Below are 21,951 nucleotides of genomic sequence, written 5' to 3'. Positions count from 1 at the left end.
CTTGAAAAGAAATATGTTGGTAACCCTGAGAGTTTGACAGACATTTCGCCATGATTTGTAAACAACATTGTTTGTTTGGTAACGAAGACCATTCAAAATTGAGTCATGTGTTGGCGAATAACCCTGTAAAAGAAATTTCTTCGTTTATTGCTATAAAGCAAAATCAACTAGCATCAATAATACTATCTTCGTTTTAATCTAACGGTCGTCATGTGAATTATATTTTCATTATTTGTTATAAAATTATCAATAGTTCCACAATAATAAATCAATGATCGTTTTTATTATTTAGAGATTTGTTTTAAAAATGGCTACATTAAAAGGTGTTTTTCCTAACCTAAGTAAGTATTACATGATATTCATTTTTAGATGTAGAACAATATCCAATTATGTAGGAAATTTAAAATATAACTTTCATAACATGATATTTATTTTATGAAATATATATACTATTTACTATTCAGCAACGACCAGAAAAAAAAATTTTATTCACGAAAATGTAAAAAATTTACGACGAATGGAACAATGTTTTCATTCCAATAAAGAAACTGATGAGCTCGAAAAATTACAGATAAATAGGCATAGAAAAAAAATAAATAAATATTCCAACATTACTGCAAAAGTGAATACTAGTTTCCATGGAAACTTACAGAATAATCATATGGAAAATATAATGTCAAATAAACAAACAGAAATTATACAGAAAGAACCATTACGAAAAATAAGTACTCCTATACTTAATAAAAAGAATTCTATGCCTATAAAAAAACCACTCAATTCATTAACAAATAAATTGGCAAATAAACAAACAAGAAAAGAAAATTTAGATACTAAAAATATACAGCAAGGATCTAAGATAAAGGTTACATCTGACCCAAATTTTATACAAAAATCTCGAGAGGATGTAAACAATTCTTTGCCTATAAATACCAAATATAAACATAAAGGTATTCAAACAATAGAAGACAAACACATAGATCAGTTATATATGGAAGGTGTTATCAGGTAACTTATTAAATTATAAATATCCATTAATATGTTTATAATAAGATATAATTTTGACAAATTAACTTTATGTGCAGATACCCCACTAAGAAGAATTTAAAGAATAATGAAGAAAAGAATAAAAATGAATCTTCTAAACTTTTGAATAGTTCATCAGAGATAGAAAGTGCACGAATTGCTAATTTGGAGTTACATGATTCTCCAAAAATTTCAGAGTTACCAATAGTCAATGATAAAACTGACTTTGTAAAGTCAAATAAAGATCGTAATTCTATTGCTAGTAAAATAGCTGCACAGTTAAATAATGGTGTAGTTCCTACTAATTATCGCAAGGGAGTTGTCCCCAAGTATGATGTTAAAAGTAACTTCCCAGAAGTTTTATGTTTAATTTAAATTTTTGTCCATGCATTTTATTTACCTTTGAAAAGATATAATGATATATATTTAACACATAATTATTTAAGAAATTAACTTTTTGTACCAGATATATTAAGGATCGAAAAGAAGCTCTGCAAAAAGAAGAAGCTAAAACAACTACATTCTACCCTGAATGCCCAGAAGGCCATGTCCCCTTACCGGATCACGAGCGTCAGGAGACTCTGCGAATGCTGAAAAAAAGTATTTTCTAAATTAAATATACTATATTGGGCGAGGTATTTAAAACAAATCAACTTTGTTTGAAACAAGTTGACATTTCTATCTTTAAAACTGTAAAAAATATTCAAGTGGTCTGTTGTAAATACTTCATTCAATATAGCTAAAAACAAGATATTTTATATAAAGCTTCTGAAAATAATTATTACAGATTATCAAGATTATGTTAACGAATTAAATATGATGCCCATAAAAACGGATACACTCAGAGCTCAAAGAAGGAAAATGGAAATTGAAAAGCAATTGAATAAACTAGAGGAGGGTATAAAAGTATTTTCAAGACCTAAAGTTTATGTGAAAATAAATGCTTAAACATTAGATTCATACCAGATTCAATAGGTACAAACAGGGAAGCGTTTTTAACAAAATATATTAATAAAATGTTGTATATTGTGTCAGAATCCAGGGTATTTGCACAATTGACTTTATATCAATCGTTTCACAAATCAAAAAATAACTTGTATATACATTTTATGTGAAAATTATCTAGTCTCATTATTTATAATTAGCTTGTACATTGCAATTTCAAGTGAAAATGAAATATATATTGTATGTATTTTTCCAAGAAATATGTACTCATGTTTTAACATAATACAACAAATCTATTCTAATTTATGACTCTGATATATTTTTATTTTATAAATTTATTTGACTAGATTTTATATAATTTGTCACTTGCTAGCAACAAAGCTATTTTGCATGTTTCTCTTCTTGTGTTTTATTTTTTGTTAGGAACTACAGAACTTTTGTCAACAATATGTACAAAAGATACTGGATCAAATTGTAATTTTTCTAAGTTATAAAATATTTCTTCTCTTTCATACCACTGTTTTATGTTAAAGTCTTCAAAAAATATTGCTATTTCTCGTTCCACAGCTTCTGGAGAATCTATAATAAGAATGAATGATTCTCCTTTAGATTCACAAATATATACAGCAGTTACTTTGGGTATATCTTACCCGACCCATGAGTTGCATTCCTAGTATCTGAGAGACCAAACATACCTCGAATACTATTTGGTGCTATATATTGTGCTTGATATGTTTTAGTAGGACCCATCAATCCTCTCCATTGTACAATAGCATCATGAGCAGCTAAGATATGAATATCTGATGGGCCACTACACATAAAAGTTAACAAACGATTGTAAAAGAACTTATCTTTATGATCAAAGTAAAACAATGCTGCTTCTTCGGATGTCAAAACAGTTCTGCGGGTTCTAACAACTTTGAAATTATTTTCGATTATCAAGTCACGAATTTTCTGAAAAGTGCAAGTCTTTTAAAACCTTCTCTATCGTTTACATAAGCATGCATATATGTATATCTTGGGTGGGAACTAAAGATAAATAATGAATGCCAAGGTTAAAACTTTACCTGAAGCACGAAAGGGGATTTAACAACGTGTGGTTTAAGTATAGCCAGTGTTAATTCAAGAGATTTTCTTGCTTGCATTTCATTATCATTTGACTATATACCGATTGTAAAATTCACGATCGATATTCTACTCATACTTGGTTAAAAATGTTTCTGTAAATGATCACAGTCTTATATATAATCATGAAGTAATTCTTCAATATATCCAGCAGATGGCGTATATGTTAAGACGAGTCTCGTCTAAATTAAATATATATATATATATATACATGATAAAAAAAGATAAAAGATTATTTTTCAAAAATATCGGATTAAATTTAAAAGTCAATATTGGAACCAAACTTCTGTGATTATATAATATTTTTATAAAAGTAGTGAAATAAATGTGTTACATTCTTTAAACTTGCTGTGAAAGTTATTCATCAATTTCCATATTAACAACGAGTAAGTCTTATTAAAGATTGTAATGATAATTGCAGTAGTATAGTAGTAGTATCAATAATAATTTGAGAGTACTAATAGCATTAATAACAATACTCGTATTACAATACCAATAATGATAAAATAGCATCAGTTTCCTTATCATTTGAAATTGATACAGTATCAGAGTTGAGTGAACTAGAATTGTTTCAAATAAATATTTACTACTTAATCGAATGTTTCCTCAGACCAATAATTCGTTATTCGCAATAAATTATTATTATTTCAATAACTATTCTAAAATAATTCGATAATAATGTGATAAAATTTTATATGGATATATTTTTAATTAAATAAAAATTAATTAATTCATGGCAAATAACAGTTTATTTACTTTTCCTAACCCAGTTGACGAACCAGTTGACTTTACACTGTAGTAAGAAATTTTCGTAAATTATCTTAACATATAGGAAAATATGAATCGAAAATCTGTATACATACATATTTATATATCAAAATACAAAACATCACCGCTTACGATCAAACAAGCAATTGTTTCGACTATTCGAAAAAGCATGATTTTCATTCGTTATCCTAGTAACTATTACGAGTAGTAAAAAAACACTATTCCCGTAAATTGAAAATTCGCATGGCTCATATTGGCTTGTTGTCTACAGCTTCGAAATTATGTAGTTCGATCTTTATATTTCGAAAAACATTAATTTTTCGATTAATTGTTAGATTTCAAATATATATGAATATTTTTAAAAACAATCATACTTTTTCCTATATGATAGAATAAGATTAATAGAAAGAGTTAATTTAAGTATGTTTCTACTGACATGAAATTAACTGGTACGCTATTTTATTGACTGCCGATGATATATTCATAGTAAGTGCGACGCTCAAAACTATCATATTGGAAATATTCTATCCATTAGATACCATTTCTAGTACCTAAGATACGAGGAGTTTCCATAGTAGTTGAAGCTGAAACGACTGAAGCAGACATAACGGAAGGATTTGAATAAACCGTCTGCCATACAGTCGCTAAGAACCCTTCATTGGCATCAGTATTTTTCTTGAAATTATGTACAGAATAACGGTTATATAAACCCCAAATGCTGTTCATCAGTTTGCTGTTATATTTCAAGGGCGTGAGTTCCCAACCTAAAATTAATATCATCCAAAAAAAATGTTTAACTTCAATAAATTAAATTATTAGAAGTCATTCAATTTTCCTTTATAACATTTTCTTTATTCGTCATATATTTTACTTATATCTTATATAATTTAATTTATTAATTTGATACTTTTCAATTAAAATAGAATGTCAAACTAGTAGAAAAATGTTCTTTGGTATTAGTATTAATTTTATGCTTAAAAAATTCATATTGATGATTAATATTTGGTAAGATTACATGATATATTGTAAGTAATAATATAACTATATAATATTACTATATAATAAAATAACATTAAAGTGAATTTGGTATAATTTATTAGTGAACATATATCCAAATCTGAATTACCTTCTAGGTAGAATCTACCATTATATGTGTTTTCTTTGCTTGCTTTTTCTTTTCCTTCTATCAGTGATATCAGACTATTATCGTGTTTCTCATTACATCGGACTTTGCTCGCTGCAAACGCTGCTTGTGGTACTGCAGCCATTTTTCTACAATCTAGAAGAGAGGAGTGGATACTTATCGAAGAATTTGACTATAAAGTTTTAATTCTGTCTTATAATTTTTGTGTATATTTTCAATATACATGCAAGTGTTTCAAGTTTAACACTGTTAAGATGATATCAATTAATATATGTAGATTCATATTATGTTCTTCGATTATTAATATAAATACAAATTAAAGAATTAATAATGAAAATAAAAATAAATTTTATATAATGAGCATAATTAACTTAATTTTAAGTATATTAGTTGATAATAACTGATGCAATTTAATGTTTTATTTATATTGCAGGTGATATTGTATCAATATAAACATTTGGAAACTTTTTAATAATCTATCATTATTGAATAAATATAGAAATTTCTCCTGCATAATAATAGAAACATCAAAAATAATATAAGCAATACACTAACCTGTACAACTTTCAAAAAGCAATTCTTTAAATAGATTATTTAAAAACGTTGTATGTATGTATTCACCAATTTTGTTTGATCTACTAGAAGCTTGACTTTCGAGCACTTCCACCAATTCTTGATTTGGATACTTCTCAACAATTATAAAACTCATATAGCCACAATCAGATTGCTTTGATTTGATCATCGACTGGTAAAAAATAATCGTATAATGTACGATATAACGGATTTAATGAGCTTCTGTAATAAGCCGTTTTTAATTTATTTAATCGACACTAAAAGTAACGACGAGACAAAAGTTAACTATTTTCAACGTGATGAATTCTTCCCGAGAGACGAGATAGTACTAACGCACGTACGAACTTCTAGTATAATTTATAAATTTATTCACTTGACCGACGAGGAGTTATGACGAGGCGAGTTCAAGAGATAAACAGAAAAACTTTGTTATCCATGTCTGTAACCAGAACGAAATATCGCTGGCCTTCGAGATCTTTGTTGACGACGGTGTTGATCAACCACCACCACGAGGCTTTAATGTTATCGTTACTACATATGTTATGACCTTTTATAAAACTTTGTATGTACGGTGCATGAACGATATACGGAGAGTATAGTCGCAAATAATAATAATAATAATAATAAATAAATAATAATAATAATAATCATATCCATTAACGATACAATAATTATATCTTTAATGTAATGAACCAATGTACGAGTATATTACGCAATTAGAAAATTTAAAAAAGCTATCGAATCTTTCATGATAGAGGTGCGACCACACAAGTAGAGTGGTCTTGCGAAAATTATCAATATCGTGACCTAACTTGTACTCTAGCGTATCTTTAACTGCGTCAACAATTTTAACGAGTAACAAAGATCCATTACGTTTTATATTTTGACAATTTATACTTCCGCTCAAATATTGGCAAATTTCTGGATGCAATAAATATGCATACGTTTCCTCTTGTATCATTGAACGTATTATTACAAAATATTAAACTTCTTTAACGTCGAGTAACTTTGAAGTCATTTACTTAAGTATATAGACGTATATCTGTATTTTTTATTTCATTTTATAACTATAAAATTATTTATTAGTTCATATAGGAAATTTTTTTTTTAAGTCTAAGTTATACTTAATATAGTATATATAATAATATATTACAACATATACCGTCAAAATATAGCGTTATAAATTTTTATTTCAGAAACATGAAATTTTGTAGAAACATTGTTTAGACAAAAGCTATCTGATTTCAAGGTGGAAATATTATGGTATTTATCATTTTTACTTAGTGAAAGTGTTAAAGTTGTTTCAAGGTATATATATATATATTTTTTAAATAGAAACACATTTTTTATAATCATATTTTATCTTAAAAGAACACATAACTTTTGTCTAAAATATTTTTTTACCTCGAAATCGAAAAAAATTGAGTTATAGAAAATTAAGACAAATAATAAATATTGTCATTCTTTTTTTCTAAGAATTATAATTTGGGTTTAAGTAAAAAATAATCAAAGCTCGATAACACCACATGGTTTTCTTACATAATCACAGACACACATATTAATTTTAGACCCCAATTTATTTAACGAATTTCAAAAGTATTTCAACGTAATCTGACACAGGAAGATCACGATATATAATTCTGAAAAATTTTGAAATAAAATGTCAGGAATAATGTATGTCAGATATAATTTAATGAATAAATTCCTTATAGATATATTATAGACATGAACGTGAATGATCAAGGAGATATTTATTTTATGTTCATCAAATAAAACTATGCTTATTAAAAAAAAATTAGAAGAAATGTATTTGCAGTGTGACTATTTCGTTGAATTTAATCGAATTCTAATCTTTGCGGAAAAATATGATATGCAAAAATAAAACAAGCATTACTGTACTATTAAATTTGAAATAAACGACGACAAAATAAATAATACGACTGATTGAAAGTATCATAAAAAAAACGAGAATATAACAAGAATTATTATAGGGTTTAATCGTTAAATTTAATTGGATTAAATAATTAAGAAAAGAAATTCTCAGAACAATATGGATATAGATATGAACAATTATTTTAACATTAATCCTTCCAATTAAAAATGAAAACGATTATCATAGATAACAATTTTGAATAAGTACGTTTTTGATTGTGAAAGACTTAAAATAGCTGTATTAAAAAATGACGTACGATGTGAATATAAATCTAATAAAGTTAAAATATATTAGAATGATTCATCTTTCTTTTTTATGAAGAAGGGAACATATTAAACTAGATTGAATTATACTTAAGTATTAGAGATATAAACAAAACTTTTTGTTAACTTTGACGTTCTTCGTATCATGGAAGATTTTTATTCATCGAATGAGGGTGGATACAGAAATCTCGGACTCCTCGTTTCATACTCAAATGTTCGCAAAAACAGCATAGACAAACGTTCATAAATGTATTTTAATTATACTCATCATACGTCAAATCTTCGGATTGCATGCGCTTTTTTTGTTATTCTTACAAAGATTAATTTGCTACTCGCATCTCTGCCAGTTATAAACGCATAGTAATTATATTAGAGTAATACCCGATCAGACCAGCTGGAAACGAGTTTTGACATATATTCGACATCTCTAAAATATATATATATATATATAATATGTATATATATATATGTGTGTGTATATATATCACCTAAGTGCTTGTACATGCTACAACACATCGCGAAATTAAGACGGGACGTTAAGTACGTACATTCTTGTTTTTTCTTTTCTTTTTTAACTTTTTAATTTATACTACAGTCAATGATTTTCGAAATATCCTTACGCAGTGCCGTATAATACAAAATCTATTTGGTTTTTAACCATAGATCAGACGAACATAGTCATTCCAAAGCGATATATCACATCTATATATGTGATCATTATATGCATTCGTACATACATCATGCACACGCATATACCCATGCACATGCACTCGTACGTACATTCATGCACACGCACGCAAACATACACACAAACACACATCAAACGCGCGTACACACACATATATGTATATATTACATATATATGTATATGTATGGTTCGCTTCGGACGTGCAGCAGATGCGTCTTCCCAGTCGCAAGATCGAGTAAATGATACAATAGAAAAGAAAGAAACGATGTTAATCCTTTCTCTTGATCGATAGTTCATTAGGAATAATCGATAAAATCAATTGTTGAGAAATAGGGCAGAAATTGAAAATGTTTAACACTTTACTACAGCGAGTTAAACAAGATTAGTTCTTTTTTTTTCTCTTTCATTTCGGCCGGCTTCGCTATGAATTTTTATATTTTTTTTCTTTTATTTTCTTTTAATATCCGATACCCTGTTACGCGCTAACTCTCGATCAGCTCTTTTCTACGCTCGATCTTCCCAAACAACAGCATCGCAATGACTTTTCTTATTTTCTTTTCATTTCTTTTTTTGTTTTTTTTTTGTTTTTTCTTGGAAAGGAGAAAAGGGAACACAAAGAGCTCACTTTCATATACATTTCTCTTCGTGAGTCAGCATTTTCCGAGGAAATTTATTTTCCTCAGTGGGATAAACATCGGATAAATATATCCATTGGTTTTGCACATCGAATAACAACTATGCGATTTTTCTTTTTTTTTTTTACTGCAATTTTTTCTCGCATCTTATCTTCCTTATTTTCTTCCTTCTCTTTTCTTTTCTTCATCGTTTTATAATTCACACAACGCGACTTTTACAGCATCGTTGCGTCATAAATAGAACACAAGGTAACCATTCCTCGATATATCGTCGTATCGGTATTATATACGTGTTACCCTCTTTAGACGCGTTGCTCACGATGATATTTCTTAGGACTATAATTTTATTCGTATTATGTATATATGTATATGTATATGTATATATATATATTTTTTATTTACTTATTTGGTTATTCCGAGTCCTTTAAACGTTTATTGTATCTTAACACTCTTTTCCGCGTTTAATTATAACTTTGGTATGGTACAAGAGTGAAGTTAATAAAAAAACAAGAGCAAAAAAGGAGATTCTTTCTTATCTCTTCTTCGAAAAAAAATTAAAATTAGAACGATTACCGTTCAAGAAATAAATGAATCTTCATTATTTAGAATCTTTAGTATGATACACATAGAAAGATCGTCAGATAATTTAAAAATTACTTTCGATCGTAATCGAAATTCTCGTAGTGATAGTTAACGAGTTTATTCACGAATTTTGTATATTTAAAAGAGGGAGAATGATATATCCGATTAGTACATAGATACAATCATCATTCTTTTAAGAATTGCGTGCGTACGCACTATGCGCGCATCTATGTACATATATAAGTATGTTTATATTTTTTGGTACATTCATATAATTTTATAACGCGCACGCACGCACGTACACACAATTGCATCAATTATTTTATTCGCGACAGAAAGAACAAGGATATGACAGACAAAAATAGTCGTAAGTTCGATCACTTTCTTCCATAGATCTTGATTCAATGTAAAATAAGAAAATTCGTTAAATGCATTAAACATCATCTTAAAAATCAAAAAGAACATTCTCGTATGGAAAGTGAACCCGTATTCGGTTTTTTCTTTTTTTTCTTGTTTTTTTTTTCTTTTTTTTTCTTTTTTTACTATCGTTTCATACTTTTTCTCATTTTTTTCTGCGATAGACTATCGAGGAAAATACGACAAAATCCCAATCATTTATCATTGCAAAGGATGCGCTTGGTCGTTATTAGTATATACGGTCCTTTCAAGGAGACCAGCGAAATAGAGAAAATGACGATCCTTATAGCTCGAATAGAGTGGAATAGTAGAAATAATACCGATGAAATTTATATTTGATAATACTACGTCGATAATAAAGAGGAAATTTTAAAGATCGACGAAGATCACACGCGTGTTCTTACAGAATGAAGACGTTAAGTATATGCACTGCAAGCAAAAGCGGGAACAAACGATGGACTGTGCATAAAAATTAAGATATTATAAATCGATCGTCGTACATTTATATACAGAGGGCAACACGCAACATATAGGACAAATGACATTATTTAAATACACGTAATATTCTGAAATTCGGCTTTGATTAGCTCTACGAAGCATTGACACTTAATTTATCGAATATAATCTGACACAAATATGAGAGATAACTACACTCATGATACTCGGTGCATAAATTATGTTTTTTTTTTCTTTTTTCTTTTAATTATCATCTTTCTATTATCGACTTTTTTCTTATTATTTTTTGTTTGTTATTCTATTCAATAGTAAAGGAGTTGTTATTTTTTCCTGGATCGTTATAAGATCTTTCGGCCCTGGAAAGAATCTTTCATATCCAATTGTTTGATCTGAATTCGTACATTTTAACGAATAAAAGAAGTTATAAGAGACAAATTACATATTTCATCAAAAATAATATCACAGTTTAAAAATATAACGGAAGACTACAAAGGATTATTGAAAATAAACGAAAACGGAGAATGCAGTACAATGAATACTGAAATATCACAAACATAAAAAAGGCATTTGCAGGGAACATACAATTATAATGTGAATAATACGAACATTTTATCTGTCGACATAGAACATGAACAAGTGTATCTATGTACCGAAAGCGGTTTCGTAAAAATACGACAACGTAATGTTCGTTCTAAAATAGATTATGCAGATCTATTTTATTTTTACTTTTTTCTCCTTTTCTTTATTTATGATAATGATATTATTTAGAAAACTAATGGCGTAATTCTATTTCAGTCGTGTAATGATCATATAATTAATGGTAATAAAAACCATTTTTCACGGATCTTATGGTCGTCGCAAAAATTGCAATCTGATTGTGTCAAACGACTAATACATTAGATCGTAGGGCATTTAAATTCATTTCTTCTTGGTATAAGAGTGCCAGATATAAAGTTATATAATATATTTCACCTGTGGTAAAAATATTTTGAAAAATTTTTGTTTTCTTAATTCCTCATCAAATTGTATAAAGACGAAATATATGGATATATTTCGGATTAAAACACACGGTTTTATAAAATGAAATTTGACAGATACATCGACTCCCGCTTGATGATTCAATGACTTTGATTATGATGATCATATTCTTTGACGTCTTCTCGTTTTGTTTAATTTTCAATATGTCCTATAATATTCAGTAAAAACAAACCTGATCTTCCGTTGGTATCGATAAATTTACTGAATGTATTTTTTATAATTTTTAAACTCACCAATTTCATGATTTTCTTAAGACTTCAAATTTGAAAGAAATTAATTTGCTTGTCCATTTGTTCAAATCAGCGTGCACCTAAATGTCGTATCTATTCTTTTGCAATAACAATGATAACTCGATAAAGAATTCAGCAGACGATAAATTTCATACCAATGGAGAAGAATGAAAATTAATTCGCGATATCATCGTAATATCCCTATACCGCTTTAATATATATATATATATATATATATATATATATATATATATATTTCTTTTGTAAATCCATGTTTATACAACCCATTTATCGATCAATAAAGTAGACGTTTTACTATATGTATGTAAAAAAAATTTCTATGTGAGAATAGTGCGATAAATATTATCGATCGCATGTTCTATCATTTAACCAATTGTTTATCGGCATATGCTCTCTATGATAAGTGTGCATAGAATTGTGCGCTGCTATATTTTCTTCGATACTTTGTAGCTTGTTAACAAAAATTAAAAACAATCACGTTATAAAATTAGGAACATAGAAACTGCTTTGAAATATATTTGATTTGCATCAAATATGACTTAGAATTTGATACAAAAGCAGCGAGATAAGATATTTTTGCAAAGTGCATCTGTAACATTCGATAATAGAATAATTATAACAATAACATTTCACTTTCTTCAACATAATAAATATACAATGAACAATGCTTTGACTTTGCAAATTTACTATCAAATCTACTATTCGATGGAAGAAACAAGAATGGTACTCTCTATTACTTTTAACATACACAATTGCTTCTCCCCTCCTATTGTGTTGTAATTTTAAAATAATAATATAGGATTACAATGCTCGAAAAATATGATTAACGATGATCGAAATGAAATCATACCCGCGACTGAACAAAACGCCATTTCTTGTTATCTTCCCTTCTTCTACTAACTTCATTTGTATTTAATAAACGTGGCATTAAAGACACGGTCTGATTTTTTCCGCATGCCGTGTCAATAGTTATTTGTACATTTTCATGCATATCCTTAATGCATATTCAATCTCCTTTACTTATTTTCTTTTCGTACTTTCAATGAATAAAAATCATAATAGATAGGTACGTATTATGGTGAAAGCTGTCTTGCATAGTATATCAAGTTTTCGATATACAATATGTAAAAAATCAAAACGATCAGAAAGATACTATCAGCGTGTTTATCTTCTACATCAGAATACTTTAGCCAATGCCTAACATCGAACAGAGCACGATAAAATTTGTCTAATGCTCTGAGATTTGCAATGCTACTTACGAGCGTGATTAAGCAACTTTCATAAGAGCATATATTTCAAATAAGAAATACGTGTCTACAAAAATATGCAAAGGCATAGACGAGCATTCTGAAAAAGTATAAGTTGTTTAAAGAACTCAAATCGTTCTACTATAAATTAAAAAAAAAAAAAAAAAAAAAACAATACTATTTTTCACGTATTACGATTCCGAGTATTTCTTATTGCGAGCAACGCTCTAACGGGAAACGTTATACACATGTCAATTATACAAATTGCTGATTTTCTTCTCTCTCTCTCTCTCTCTCTCTCATAAACAGATCTCAATCTCCCATGCGAGTGAGTGCACGGCGAAATTTTTAATACTTTTTGATCTAATACAGTCTTAAAAAGTTATTATAATACCGTGATGTATGTACGAAGAACCGAGCATCTTGTAAATTTGTTTAGTGTGTCACAGGTATAAACTTGATAATTATTAATGGCGAATCTTACCAGCTGACATTGGACAGTCATACGAAAGTCGACTCGAGACGATACTTGAAATACGCGGATGAGATTCAGAAATAGGTGGTGGCATAATTTTGTGCTGTTATACATTACTGTACGAAACTGTGCTTTCGGTACAGCAGCGCGACATCTACTAATTCGTAATAGTTCATCGAATGTCGGAAATGTTGGTTTTGCTGCCAAAAATTTTGACCAATTGATCCTCGTAATCATCTATATTGCGCTTCATCAATTCCATACAAGGGCCCAATAAACGTTCGAATGCTTCAACATCCAAAACTGAAAATCCAAAATCATCGATCTGTAATCGTTTTAGCTTACAAGATTTACTTATTTGTTTGATTGAGTTAATTAATATTCAATCGCATTTTTCAAATACTAGGAGAATAGATTCTGTTAGAAACTTACAGGCCAATTTTACATCTCCTACGGCATAGGCCGAAGCTGCGCGAGGTTTGTGCGTTACCAATGCTAATTCACCTAAATATCCTCCAGCTGGAACTCGATTAATCTAAGAAATCAAAATTGTCCGTATCAAAGATAGAAATTTTATATTGAAAATATGATTAAACGAATGTTTATCGCTGTACCTCTATTTCGCGATTATTTTCACCCAATATAGTAATTCTGACAACGCCATCTTCAACAAAATACATTCCATCAGCCGTGTCTCCTTGTTTAATAATTTGCTCGCCATCTAAATACTGTTTCGGTACAAGAGCATCAGCGAGGTTCATGCGCTCGTAAGGCTGTAACATATTCGTACATTATAAATTAAAACGATTATTAAAAAAAAATCAATCTTTTAAATTAGTTGTTCTCAAAATATAATTTGCAGACCCCAAGGATCCTGTAAACTTGTATTCAACCCAACATTTGAGAGACTTCTCAATTTTTATTTCTACTACAGTAGAAACTTCAATATATGTATATATAAAACCCATCTAGATAAAAGCTCTTGTAAGTCTAATAGAATGCTCAAATAAAAACAAATGTGCAAATGGTACTCACTTCGAGCGATTTAAGCATGGGAACTTTATTAATCAAATCCTCGTACATCTTGCGCTTCTTATAAGCAGATTTCAAAAGAATTCGACGGAAAGTTTGTCTATCCATGGCCCAAAGAGTACCTGGAGTAACAGCTTTAACACTAGCCGCTCTAGGCATGTTATAAAGAAGGGCCAATTCTCCAAAAGCACCGCGATTATCGTAAGTGTGAATATTAGTTTCTATTCCATTAGCATCTTTAACGTATACTTCAAATTTCCCTCTGAGAAGAGAAAAGAAATTCTCGTTAATCGTTTGTTAAAACACTCGTCTATTGTTATTGAAATCGTTATTTTAATATGACCACCTTTCAATAACATAAAAATTGTCACCATCATCACCCTGTCTAATGATAAATTCTCCTGGTTGAACGGTTTTCTCGAACATTGCATCCAATACGTCAGCCATTTGTTCCTGCAAGCAAAGGATGCCGATAATTCTCATATTGAAGGAACATTAGCGTAAACAAAATACCATTTTTTTTTTTTTACAAAAGTTTTATCAACGCGTATCACCTATTAAAGAAATTTTCTTAAAAACATATTCGTCTTAAGAACGGTATCTGATTAGTAGCATCGCATGAGTTCATTGGTATTTCTAAAGTTAGCGCGAGTGCAGTCGATTATATTCTTGTCGCGATTGTGCGCAAACTGTATACTATGTTTAACTTACTTCGTCTAAAGCACGAAACAAAAGAATATTCTTGACACTTTCGCTTAACCTTTGTCGTTGGCCATCGCTTTTCGGATGCACCATCTGTAATCAAAAACAAAAAAAAATTTCCAAATTTGTTTCACGTTTAAGATTACCATTTTTCTTTCGACGGATTAAGCATCACTTTTTTATGAATCATTGAGACAATTGAGAACGAATAGATGAAGAAAAAAAAATAGTTTCCTGATGAATGGATTCAACCAACAATAATAATTAATTGTAGGAAATAACGATCAACTAAATGGTCTGTAATCACGTATTGTAATTATTCCAACATCGTCGATATCAAAATAGAATAATAACATGTTATATCAATAATTGTAATAATTTCTACATTTAGATTCTTAATGCTAAATTCTTCAATCTCTCAATAATTTTTCTAATCGCGAAATAATTTTTTAAATTTAGCGTACGATGTGTTACAATCCATTTCTACGTATCTTGTTATTCAAAGCATTGCTTTAAACTGGGACACATTATATTCACTTGTATTTTTTTTTCAACGACATGCCATGCGTAGCCGTCTTGGTATTCATTTAACGTGACTCTAATGGCTCAGCTGCGCAATGTATTGTTTACAATTTTTAAACACCTGTAATCATTGTATATTGCTTTAACGACTTGCGCTTATTAAAAGTTCATTGTATAGCAGGAAACAGACGAAATGAGTTAATATCCAAGCACTCTTCTTTATCTTTTTAATTAGAATGACAATATTGGAAGAGAAAGAGAAAAATAATAGAAAATGACAAAACCAATTCAATCATTACATAATTGTTTTGAAACAATTATTACAAAAATTACAATTAAAATTATTTTATAAATAATTAAAAAATAACAAACAAGTTTGCTTTGAGAAAGAAAGTCCACATTAAAAACTGTAAAACCTATAAGCGCTTAAAAACAATATTCTGAGAGAAATAAATTTAATATTGGCAGAAATGTTAAAATGTGTCATCCAGAATGCAGTGGAAAGAGCCAAAAATTGCAAGCGGTACAAAATAAGACATTTACCGGATATTATATCCTACGCTTTTTAACGTAAATAAATTCGAACGCATTAAATATTATCTTTAAACTTGTTAAATGCGTTTTATTTTTTATCTATAGTTTCTATAATAAAAAAAAATCAGTAGCAAGCTTTATTACCAGCATCTATTATACACTCTAAGGTCACCTTTTTAACCGTCGACATTTTACAACTATTACAAGCAGACTTTACAAAATAATGCCGATACTCGTTAAATGTTAGACGAAGAGAAATTAAAAACCAATATGACTTCAGATTAAAGATTACGACCTAAATGTTAATATAATCATCCTTAATATGAAATATATACACATACAATTTAATAAATCTCGATCAAGCTCGAGAGAGAGAGGGAGAGAGAGAGAGAGAGAGAGAGAGAGAGAAATGCGCCGGAAGAATAAAAGAATTTCCTGTAGAAAAAAATGGAAAGAGAAAAAAAAAGAAGAAGAAGAAGAAAAGTAAAAATCATTAAGCATACATATTTTTTTATCCCTATACTGATCGATTCAAAAATAGGACAGCAAAAAAATTCGCCATGCTTCTGAGCGCATCTTCCGAGAAACTTTTCTTCGTTTCCCAAAGAAAATACAAGAAAAAGAAAGAAAAGAGATAAAGAATAAAATCGGTAGAATAATTTTATCGAGGCACAATTCGATTACCGCATCAATAATCGAGTTCGTAGCTGTTTCGAGACAGCGCCGTGCGCTCACGTGTTATAAGTGTGTGTACGTGTCTCTCCTCTCCTCTCTCCTCTCTCTATTAAACGATGTGTATGTATATGTGCCGTGGTTGAACGCGGCACACGGCACACACAAAAGTCACATCCGTGATAGCCAGGTTATCGAACACGCGCGTTCTGACGTCACAAAGGTACATCGCTCGCATCGTCGAGCAAAGTAAATCATCGCGTTTCGTCACTCGCTTGGCGCAGGCTAAGTGCGGTACTTCAATGCGAAACGATTTTATACGATGTCTTGTGCTCGCGCGCACATCACATCACACACACATACGTACAGATATAGACCGCGTGTCACATAGAACTTCACATTATATACATATGTATTATGTATCACCTTGTATCCACGAGGTATCTTAATGTATATATGTTTAAATACGTACGAATGTTCTTTTATACACCGTATAGGTCAAATAAAACATACGCCATCGACGAAATACAATTTTTTGTTTTTTTTTTCTTTTTTTTTTCTTTTCTTTTTTCTTCTTTTTCTTTTTTCCTCGAGGGCAATCATTACGTAAAGTTCCATAAAATCTATAAAACCTATCGGCGTGAATTCAAAGGGCTCTCGCTCTCCTTTTTCTATCTTTCCCTATCTTCTTTTTCTACTTGGTAACTCTTCCAACGATTAACCCGCATTCAAGCGTCTCGATCATAAAAATTTCAAATCGACACCGGATTCTTTCGTATCTATTTACAAACAAGAACGGTTTTATGCGACACCTTATATAAGGAAATCATTGAGAATCGTTTTAATCCTTTTTGAGCTTCTTGATAAAACAGGAAAATCTGATAACAAAGTGTTTAATTTAATATTATTTATGATCTAAATTATCTCTATTTATGATTTATTTTCCACATTTTAGATAAGTTCTCATTACGTAAAATTGTTTGGTTTCTCTTTTACTCAGCTTTCTCAAGTTCTAAATTTCTGAATGAATATTTTTTTTATTTAATAATACGTCGTAAGAATTAAAAACATTAAAAGGATTCATTTAAAGTGGCTTTCCTTCTCGTCGAATAAATTGAGCGTTAGATTAGAAAAGAATTTCGATAAAGTATTTTATTATATATATTAACAGAAACAGATCGCTTTGTCTCTCGCGAAACTCACACGTTCTCTCTCTCTCTCTCTCTCTCTCTCTCTCTCTATTTCTTTCTTGTTTTTTTCGTGTTATCATAAAGTATTAAAAACAATAATAATATGGAATTCTCCAAGCAATATACAATTTGTTCATTACGGTACGTCAATTTCGACCTTGACATATGAGCCGTTCACAGGCCAAAGCGATTAATTCCGCTTTTAGAATTTTCTTAAATTTGAGTGCCAAAGTATTTAATTGATGATGCGTAACTTCTTACGTTTAAAATACATTTTCTTGATAATTAATGCTTAATACCACCGAAAGACAACAATGTTTATAACCGTTGAATAATAAATAACGTACAATGTATATAACTTTACTAATTTTTTCTACATTTGGTTTTATAGAGTTAATCGGTTTGGTAAATGGACGACTTATACAATGATTTACATGCTCATTTAAACAAAAAAAGAAAAAAGAAAAATAAACAATCAGGATTCGGAAAAGACAGAATCAACAGGAATGAATCATGCGCAATGTTTATGTAAAATTTCCTTCATCGTATTACAATACTTCGCTTTGAGTAACGTCATTAAAATAAGAAATTTGTATGAATTCGTAACTATATTTAAAACTAGACTTTCATCGAAATCTCGTGAAACGTAGAGATAAAGGAAGATGGAAAATGCAAAGAAATGGAAAGACTTTTATTACCTTAACGCCGTCTTCTTCCTCATCTTCTTCTGGATTGTAAGTTTCAGCGAAAACGCTCTTCCTTCTGGTCGCAAACTTGCCGACCGGTGGTTCTGGAAAGCAATAAAAAACGACGTGTTAAGTATAAATATACGAAGAAGGAATGGCACGCTCGTAAAGAGCGCGCGAAACAACTTGGTGCGAATCTTCAAAGATTTTCAACGAATGTGCATCCGGCGAAATATATACATACATATATATATGTATACGTATACGCTAATGTATATATACACCTATTATTTATATATGATATAAAGTTGATTCGTAAAACGTAGAAAAGTTTAACATGACTCGATTCGGAGCGGTAATTTTGAATGCGTTCAGGGAAATAACGGTGAATGACGTACGCTCAAAATCCTTGTGCATAACTATCCGCGTACCGAGAGTTCCGGATGTTTTTCACGTGAAATAGGCACACTACGATAAGAATAATATTGAGTCTGACACCGGTCAAGATAGAATGTACACTGTGTGCCTCAACTACTTCGTTACTAATAATAGTACCAAGTTCCAATCTATCGGCAAAGATTCTCTATTACCAAGACCGAGAGTTTCGCGCAGCACAGCAGCGAAACGCTCGGTTACTTTGAAAATTTCTGAAATTAAAGCAATGTCGACGACGACGACGACGACGACGACGACGACGACGACGACGATGACGACGATGACGACGACGACGACCACGGCGACGACCACCACGGCGACGACGACGACGAGAGAGCGCGCGCGCCAGACATCGAGACGCGCGCCACACTTCTACTGCGCCTATGCCGATTATTATGCAAGCAATCGGAAAGGTCTAATAATAAAAGGAAGATTATTCGCAACTCGATGTTCAATCTCTTCTCCAATCGCCTTTTACCTTAGCGTTAAGGAACAACAATGGTTCTCTGTTTAAAAATTAATCTCGAAGCAAAGATTCAACTTTGAATTTACTTGTTTCTCGCGAGGATCATACAACGTCGTGCCAATAATAATCACATCCAAAAAAATTCAAAGCTCGTATTTTCTCTTGTAGAAAGTAAAAATTCCAAATAGAGGAAGTTCGGGTTGCTCGCGTGTATGCGATTCCCTCGTGAATAAAAGGAAGAAATGTAGAACAACGCGTTATTCTCCGTATTTTCTCTTTTTCCTCCGCATCGATCATCCGCGAATGCTCGTTAAGAAGGTATTGTCCATAGAAAACGAGCGTGATAAAGCTATCTTTTTCTTCGTAGAGAGGATTATCCTATGAATAGCGAGTGATCGTTAAGATAAAGATATTAATTAGTGTAGGAGACGTACCTTCGTCGACGGACTCGTCCGGTGTCGAAGCACAAGTATGCGCATCGGGCTGAATCAACTGCGTTCGACGATTGTCCCTGAGTCGCGTGAAGAACTCAACCGCATAATCGATTATGTCGCCGGGCTGCTCTAACAAATAACTGATCGTAAATTCCAAGAGAACGTCTCTAAGGTCATCCGGCACCGTGATCTTGCCAGCGTTACGTTGACAGCTCATTTTTTCTCTTCGCGCGAACGTTCCTTCGTAACGTTCCGCCGGCAGCCGCGACGTATCGCGTCCGTCGCCTATCACTCCTCTTGTCTCTTAACGCCGCGCGCACGTACGCACGCACGCGCGCGCCTTCTCTCCTAACGGCTCTTTCTTTCTTTCTTTCTTTCTTTCTTTCTTTTTCTTTCTTTCCTTCTTTCTTTCTTTCTTTCTCTCTCTCTCTATCTATCTCACTATCTTTCTCTCTCTCTCTCTCGCGCGCGCTCCCACCCTCTTTCTCTCTCACTCTCGCTCACTCCCTTCCTCTCTCTCACTCTCGCTCTCTTTCAATCAACCGCTTGAAACGTTTTATCTTTGTCACTCTTTTCTTCCTTTTTCCTATTTCAAAAAATTTTAATTTTCGTATGTCTTTTATTACAATGAAATCGATGAAAACGGAGACCTTCCAAAATGTCTATCTCTACTTTTCTCACAGCTAACTAGCCCACCACCGCTCCCTCTACTCTTCTCTCTTCCTTGACCACGTCGCACGCGCGCGCGCGCGCGCCCTAATCTTACAGTCAACGTTTCTAATCTCTCCTGCGACCATTCGCCCGTCCACCCTTATTTTTTTGTCGTTTTTTAAAGCGCAACATCAAATTACTTCGGACATAGGCGCGATCGCGGAAAAACAGGTGAAGAAACGATGACCCGATCGTGAAGATGGCAACTGTGGCTCACCACGATATAAGCATTTTGTAGAAGCATCGCGAATTTGTAATTTGATGTATGCGCCGTCAACTCCATCTGGTAATGGATGTATTAAATTATGTTTAAGGCTGTTCACCAATTATCGCTCGTAGCGCATGCGACTTCAGCGACGGATACGGACAAAATATGAACTATATATGCAATTTGTAAACACTATATGTCTATCATATCGATGTATAAACTTGGGTAGCTTATATTCCTCTCACATTAACGTAATAATCGTGCTGAAAGCGTGACGGGAATTGTTGTGCGTAATAAAAATAGTGATACATTTTACAAAAGCAAGAAAACACCATATACCAGATTATACTTCTTTAAAGATAGATTAATTGAAAAGTGTTTATTAATTGTACAAATTCTATACTTTTTTTTTTTCTAGTTAAATTTATATAAACAGCCAAAGTGTATTTAAGCAGCCATTAGCTCGATAATATTTACGACGGAATATATAACATAAAATATAATATAATATAATATATAAAAGATGATAGTAACAATAGTACAAAGTAAATCACTGATGAATATCTTGAATTTTGAAATATGTGTAATTAATAAGGACGTGTAAGAATAAATACAAATAATACAGAAATTAAAATTTGTCAGTGCATTTCTTTAAGTTAAATCGAAATTATTTTATATTTAGTATTATTTAATATGTATCAAGCGAGGACATGGTTTATATTAATAAAATAATCGATATCAATTTTTGAAAGAATTTTTTTCAAAAATACGAAAAAGTTGTGTTTTCACTTTCATC

General features: G+C 30.9%; 4 protein-coding genes across 9 annotated transcripts; 1 reads left to right on the top strand and 3 right to left on the bottom strand.

Moving 5' to 3' along the window:
• The first annotated feature begins 48 nt into the window (after positions 1–48).
• On the top strand, positions 49–2,270 carry LOC127067232 (uncharacterized). 2 transcript variants are annotated; one of them, XM_051001939.1, is made up of 5 exons: positions 49–341; positions 465–1,005; positions 1,083–1,366; positions 1,490–1,623; positions 1,811–1,953. In XM_051001939.1, exons 1-4 carry the CDS (start codon positions 308–310, stop codon positions 1,615–1,617), a joined length of 987 nt encoding a protein of 328 aa, XP_050857896.1. In that variant the 5' UTR covers positions 49–307; the 3' UTR covers positions 1,618–1,623; positions 1,811–1,953. The 2 variants fall into 2 exon arrangements, with proteins under 2 accessions (XP_050857896.1, XP_050857895.1); XM_051001938.1 differs by having other exon boundaries at positions 56–341; positions 1,083–1,352; positions 1,811–2,270.
• On the bottom strand, positions 2,030–3,686 carry LOC127067235 (nucleoside diphosphate kinase 6-like). 2 transcript variants are annotated; one of them, XM_051001944.1, is made up of 3 exons: positions 3,036–3,686; positions 2,619–2,922; positions 2,030–2,547 (listed from the first exon to the last, which is right to left on the bottom strand). In XM_051001944.1, the coding sequence occupies exons 1-3, from the start codon at positions 3,111–3,113 to the stop codon at positions 2,378–2,380; spliced, it is 552 nt and encodes a 183-aa protein (XP_050857901.1). In that variant the 5' UTR covers positions 3,114–3,686; the 3' UTR covers positions 2,030–2,377. The 2 variants fall into 2 exon arrangements, with proteins under 2 accessions (XP_050857901.1, XP_050857902.1); XM_051001945.1 differs by having other exon boundaries at positions 2,664–2,922.
• A 137-nt stretch (positions 3,687–3,823) lies between these two features.
• On the bottom strand, positions 3,824–7,471 carry LOC127067234 (uncharacterized). 2 transcript variants are annotated; one of them, XM_051001943.1, is made up of 3 exons: positions 5,627–7,471; positions 4,988–5,140; positions 3,824–4,625 (listed from the first exon to the last, which is right to left on the bottom strand). In XM_051001943.1, the coding sequence occupies exons 1-3, from the start codon at positions 5,745–5,747 to the stop codon at positions 4,393–4,395; spliced, it is 507 nt and encodes a 168-aa protein (XP_050857900.1). In that variant the 5' UTR covers positions 5,748–7,471; the 3' UTR covers positions 3,824–4,392. The 2 variants fall into 2 exon arrangements, with proteins under 2 accessions (XP_050857900.1, XP_050857899.1); XM_051001942.1 differs by having other exon boundaries at positions 5,561–6,735.
• A 419-nt stretch (positions 7,472–7,890) lies between these two features.
• LOC127067231 (cAMP-dependent protein kinase type II regulatory subunit) lies at positions 7,891–21,143 on the bottom strand. 3 transcript variants are annotated; one of them, XM_051001936.1, is made up of 9 exons: positions 19,457–19,659; positions 19,300–19,369; positions 18,914–19,005; positions 15,307–15,390; positions 14,942–15,048; positions 14,599–14,857; positions 14,178–14,336; positions 13,996–14,098; positions 7,891–13,866 (listed from the first exon to the last, which is right to left on the bottom strand). In XM_051001936.1, exons 2-9 carry the CDS (start codon positions 19,316–19,318, stop codon positions 13,736–13,738), a joined length of 954 nt encoding a protein of 317 aa, XP_050857893.1. In that variant the 5' UTR covers positions 19,319–19,369; positions 19,457–19,659; the 3' UTR covers positions 7,891–13,735. The 3 variants fall into 3 exon arrangements, with proteins under 3 accessions (XP_050857893.1, XP_050857891.1, XP_050857892.1); XM_051001934.1 differs by lacking the exons at positions 19,300–19,369; positions 19,457–19,659 and adding an exon at positions 20,237–21,143; XM_051001935.1 differs by lacking the exon at positions 19,457–19,659 and having other exon boundaries at positions 19,300–19,450.
• Between the last annotated feature and the right edge of the window lie 808 nt (positions 21,144–21,951).

This window comes from Vespula vulgaris, chromosome 10 (genome assembly GCF_905475345.1).
Source record: "Vespula vulgaris chromosome 10, iyVesVulg1.1, whole genome shotgun sequence".
Classification (NCBI taxonomy): Eukaryota; Metazoa; Arthropoda; class Insecta; order Hymenoptera; family Vespidae; genus Vespula; species Vespula vulgaris.
Note: the sequence above shows the minus strand (reverse complement) of the source record. Positions and strands in the feature narration are given on the sequence as shown.

Coding starts and splice junctions, on each gene's coding strand:
- LOC127067235 (XM_051001944.1), bottom strand. CDS start 3,113: ATGCAAGCAAGAAAATCTCTTGAATTAACACTGGCTATACTTAAACCA. Junction 2,923..3,035: donor AATCCCCTTTCGTGCTTCAG/GTAAAGTTTTAA, acceptor TGCACTTTTCAG/AAAATTCGTGACTTGATAAT. Junction 2,548..2,618: donor GAATGCAACTCATGGGTCGG/GTAAGATATACC, acceptor TTCTTATTATAG/ATTCTCCAGAAGCTGTGGAA.
- LOC127067231 (XM_051001934.1), bottom strand. CDS start 20,453: ATGAGCTGTCAACGTAACGCTGGCAAGATCACGGTGCCGGATGACCTT. Junction 15,391..18,913: donor AGGAAGAAGACGGCGTTAAG/GTAATAAAAGTC, acceptor TTTTGATTACAG/ATGGTGCATCCGAAAAGCGA. Junction 15,049..15,306: donor TGTTTCGTGCTTTAGACGAA/GTAAGTTAAACA, acceptor CTTTGCTTGCAG/GAACAAATGGCTGACGTATT.
- LOC127067234 (XM_051001942.1), bottom strand. CDS start 5,747: ATGATCAAATCAAAGCAATCTGATTGTGGCTATATGAGTTTTATAATT. Junction 5,141..5,560: donor GCTTTTTGAAAGTTGTACAG/GTTAGTGTATTG, acceptor CCTCTCTTCTAG/ATTGTAGAAAAATGGCTGCA. Junction 4,626..4,987: donor TGGTAGATTCTACCTAGAAG/GTAATTCAGATT, acceptor TATTAATTTTAG/GTTGGGAACTCACGCCCTTG.
- LOC127067232 (XM_051001938.1), top strand. CDS start 308: ATGGCTACATTAAAAGGTGTTTTTCCTAACCTAA. Junction 1,353..1,489: donor CGCAAGGGAGTTGTCCCCAA/GTATGATGTTAA, acceptor TTTTTGTACCAG/ATATATTAAGGATCGAAAAG. Junction 1,624..1,810: donor TCTGCGAATGCTGAAAAAAA/GTATTTTCTAAA, acceptor TAATTATTACAG/ATTATCAAGATTATGTTAAC.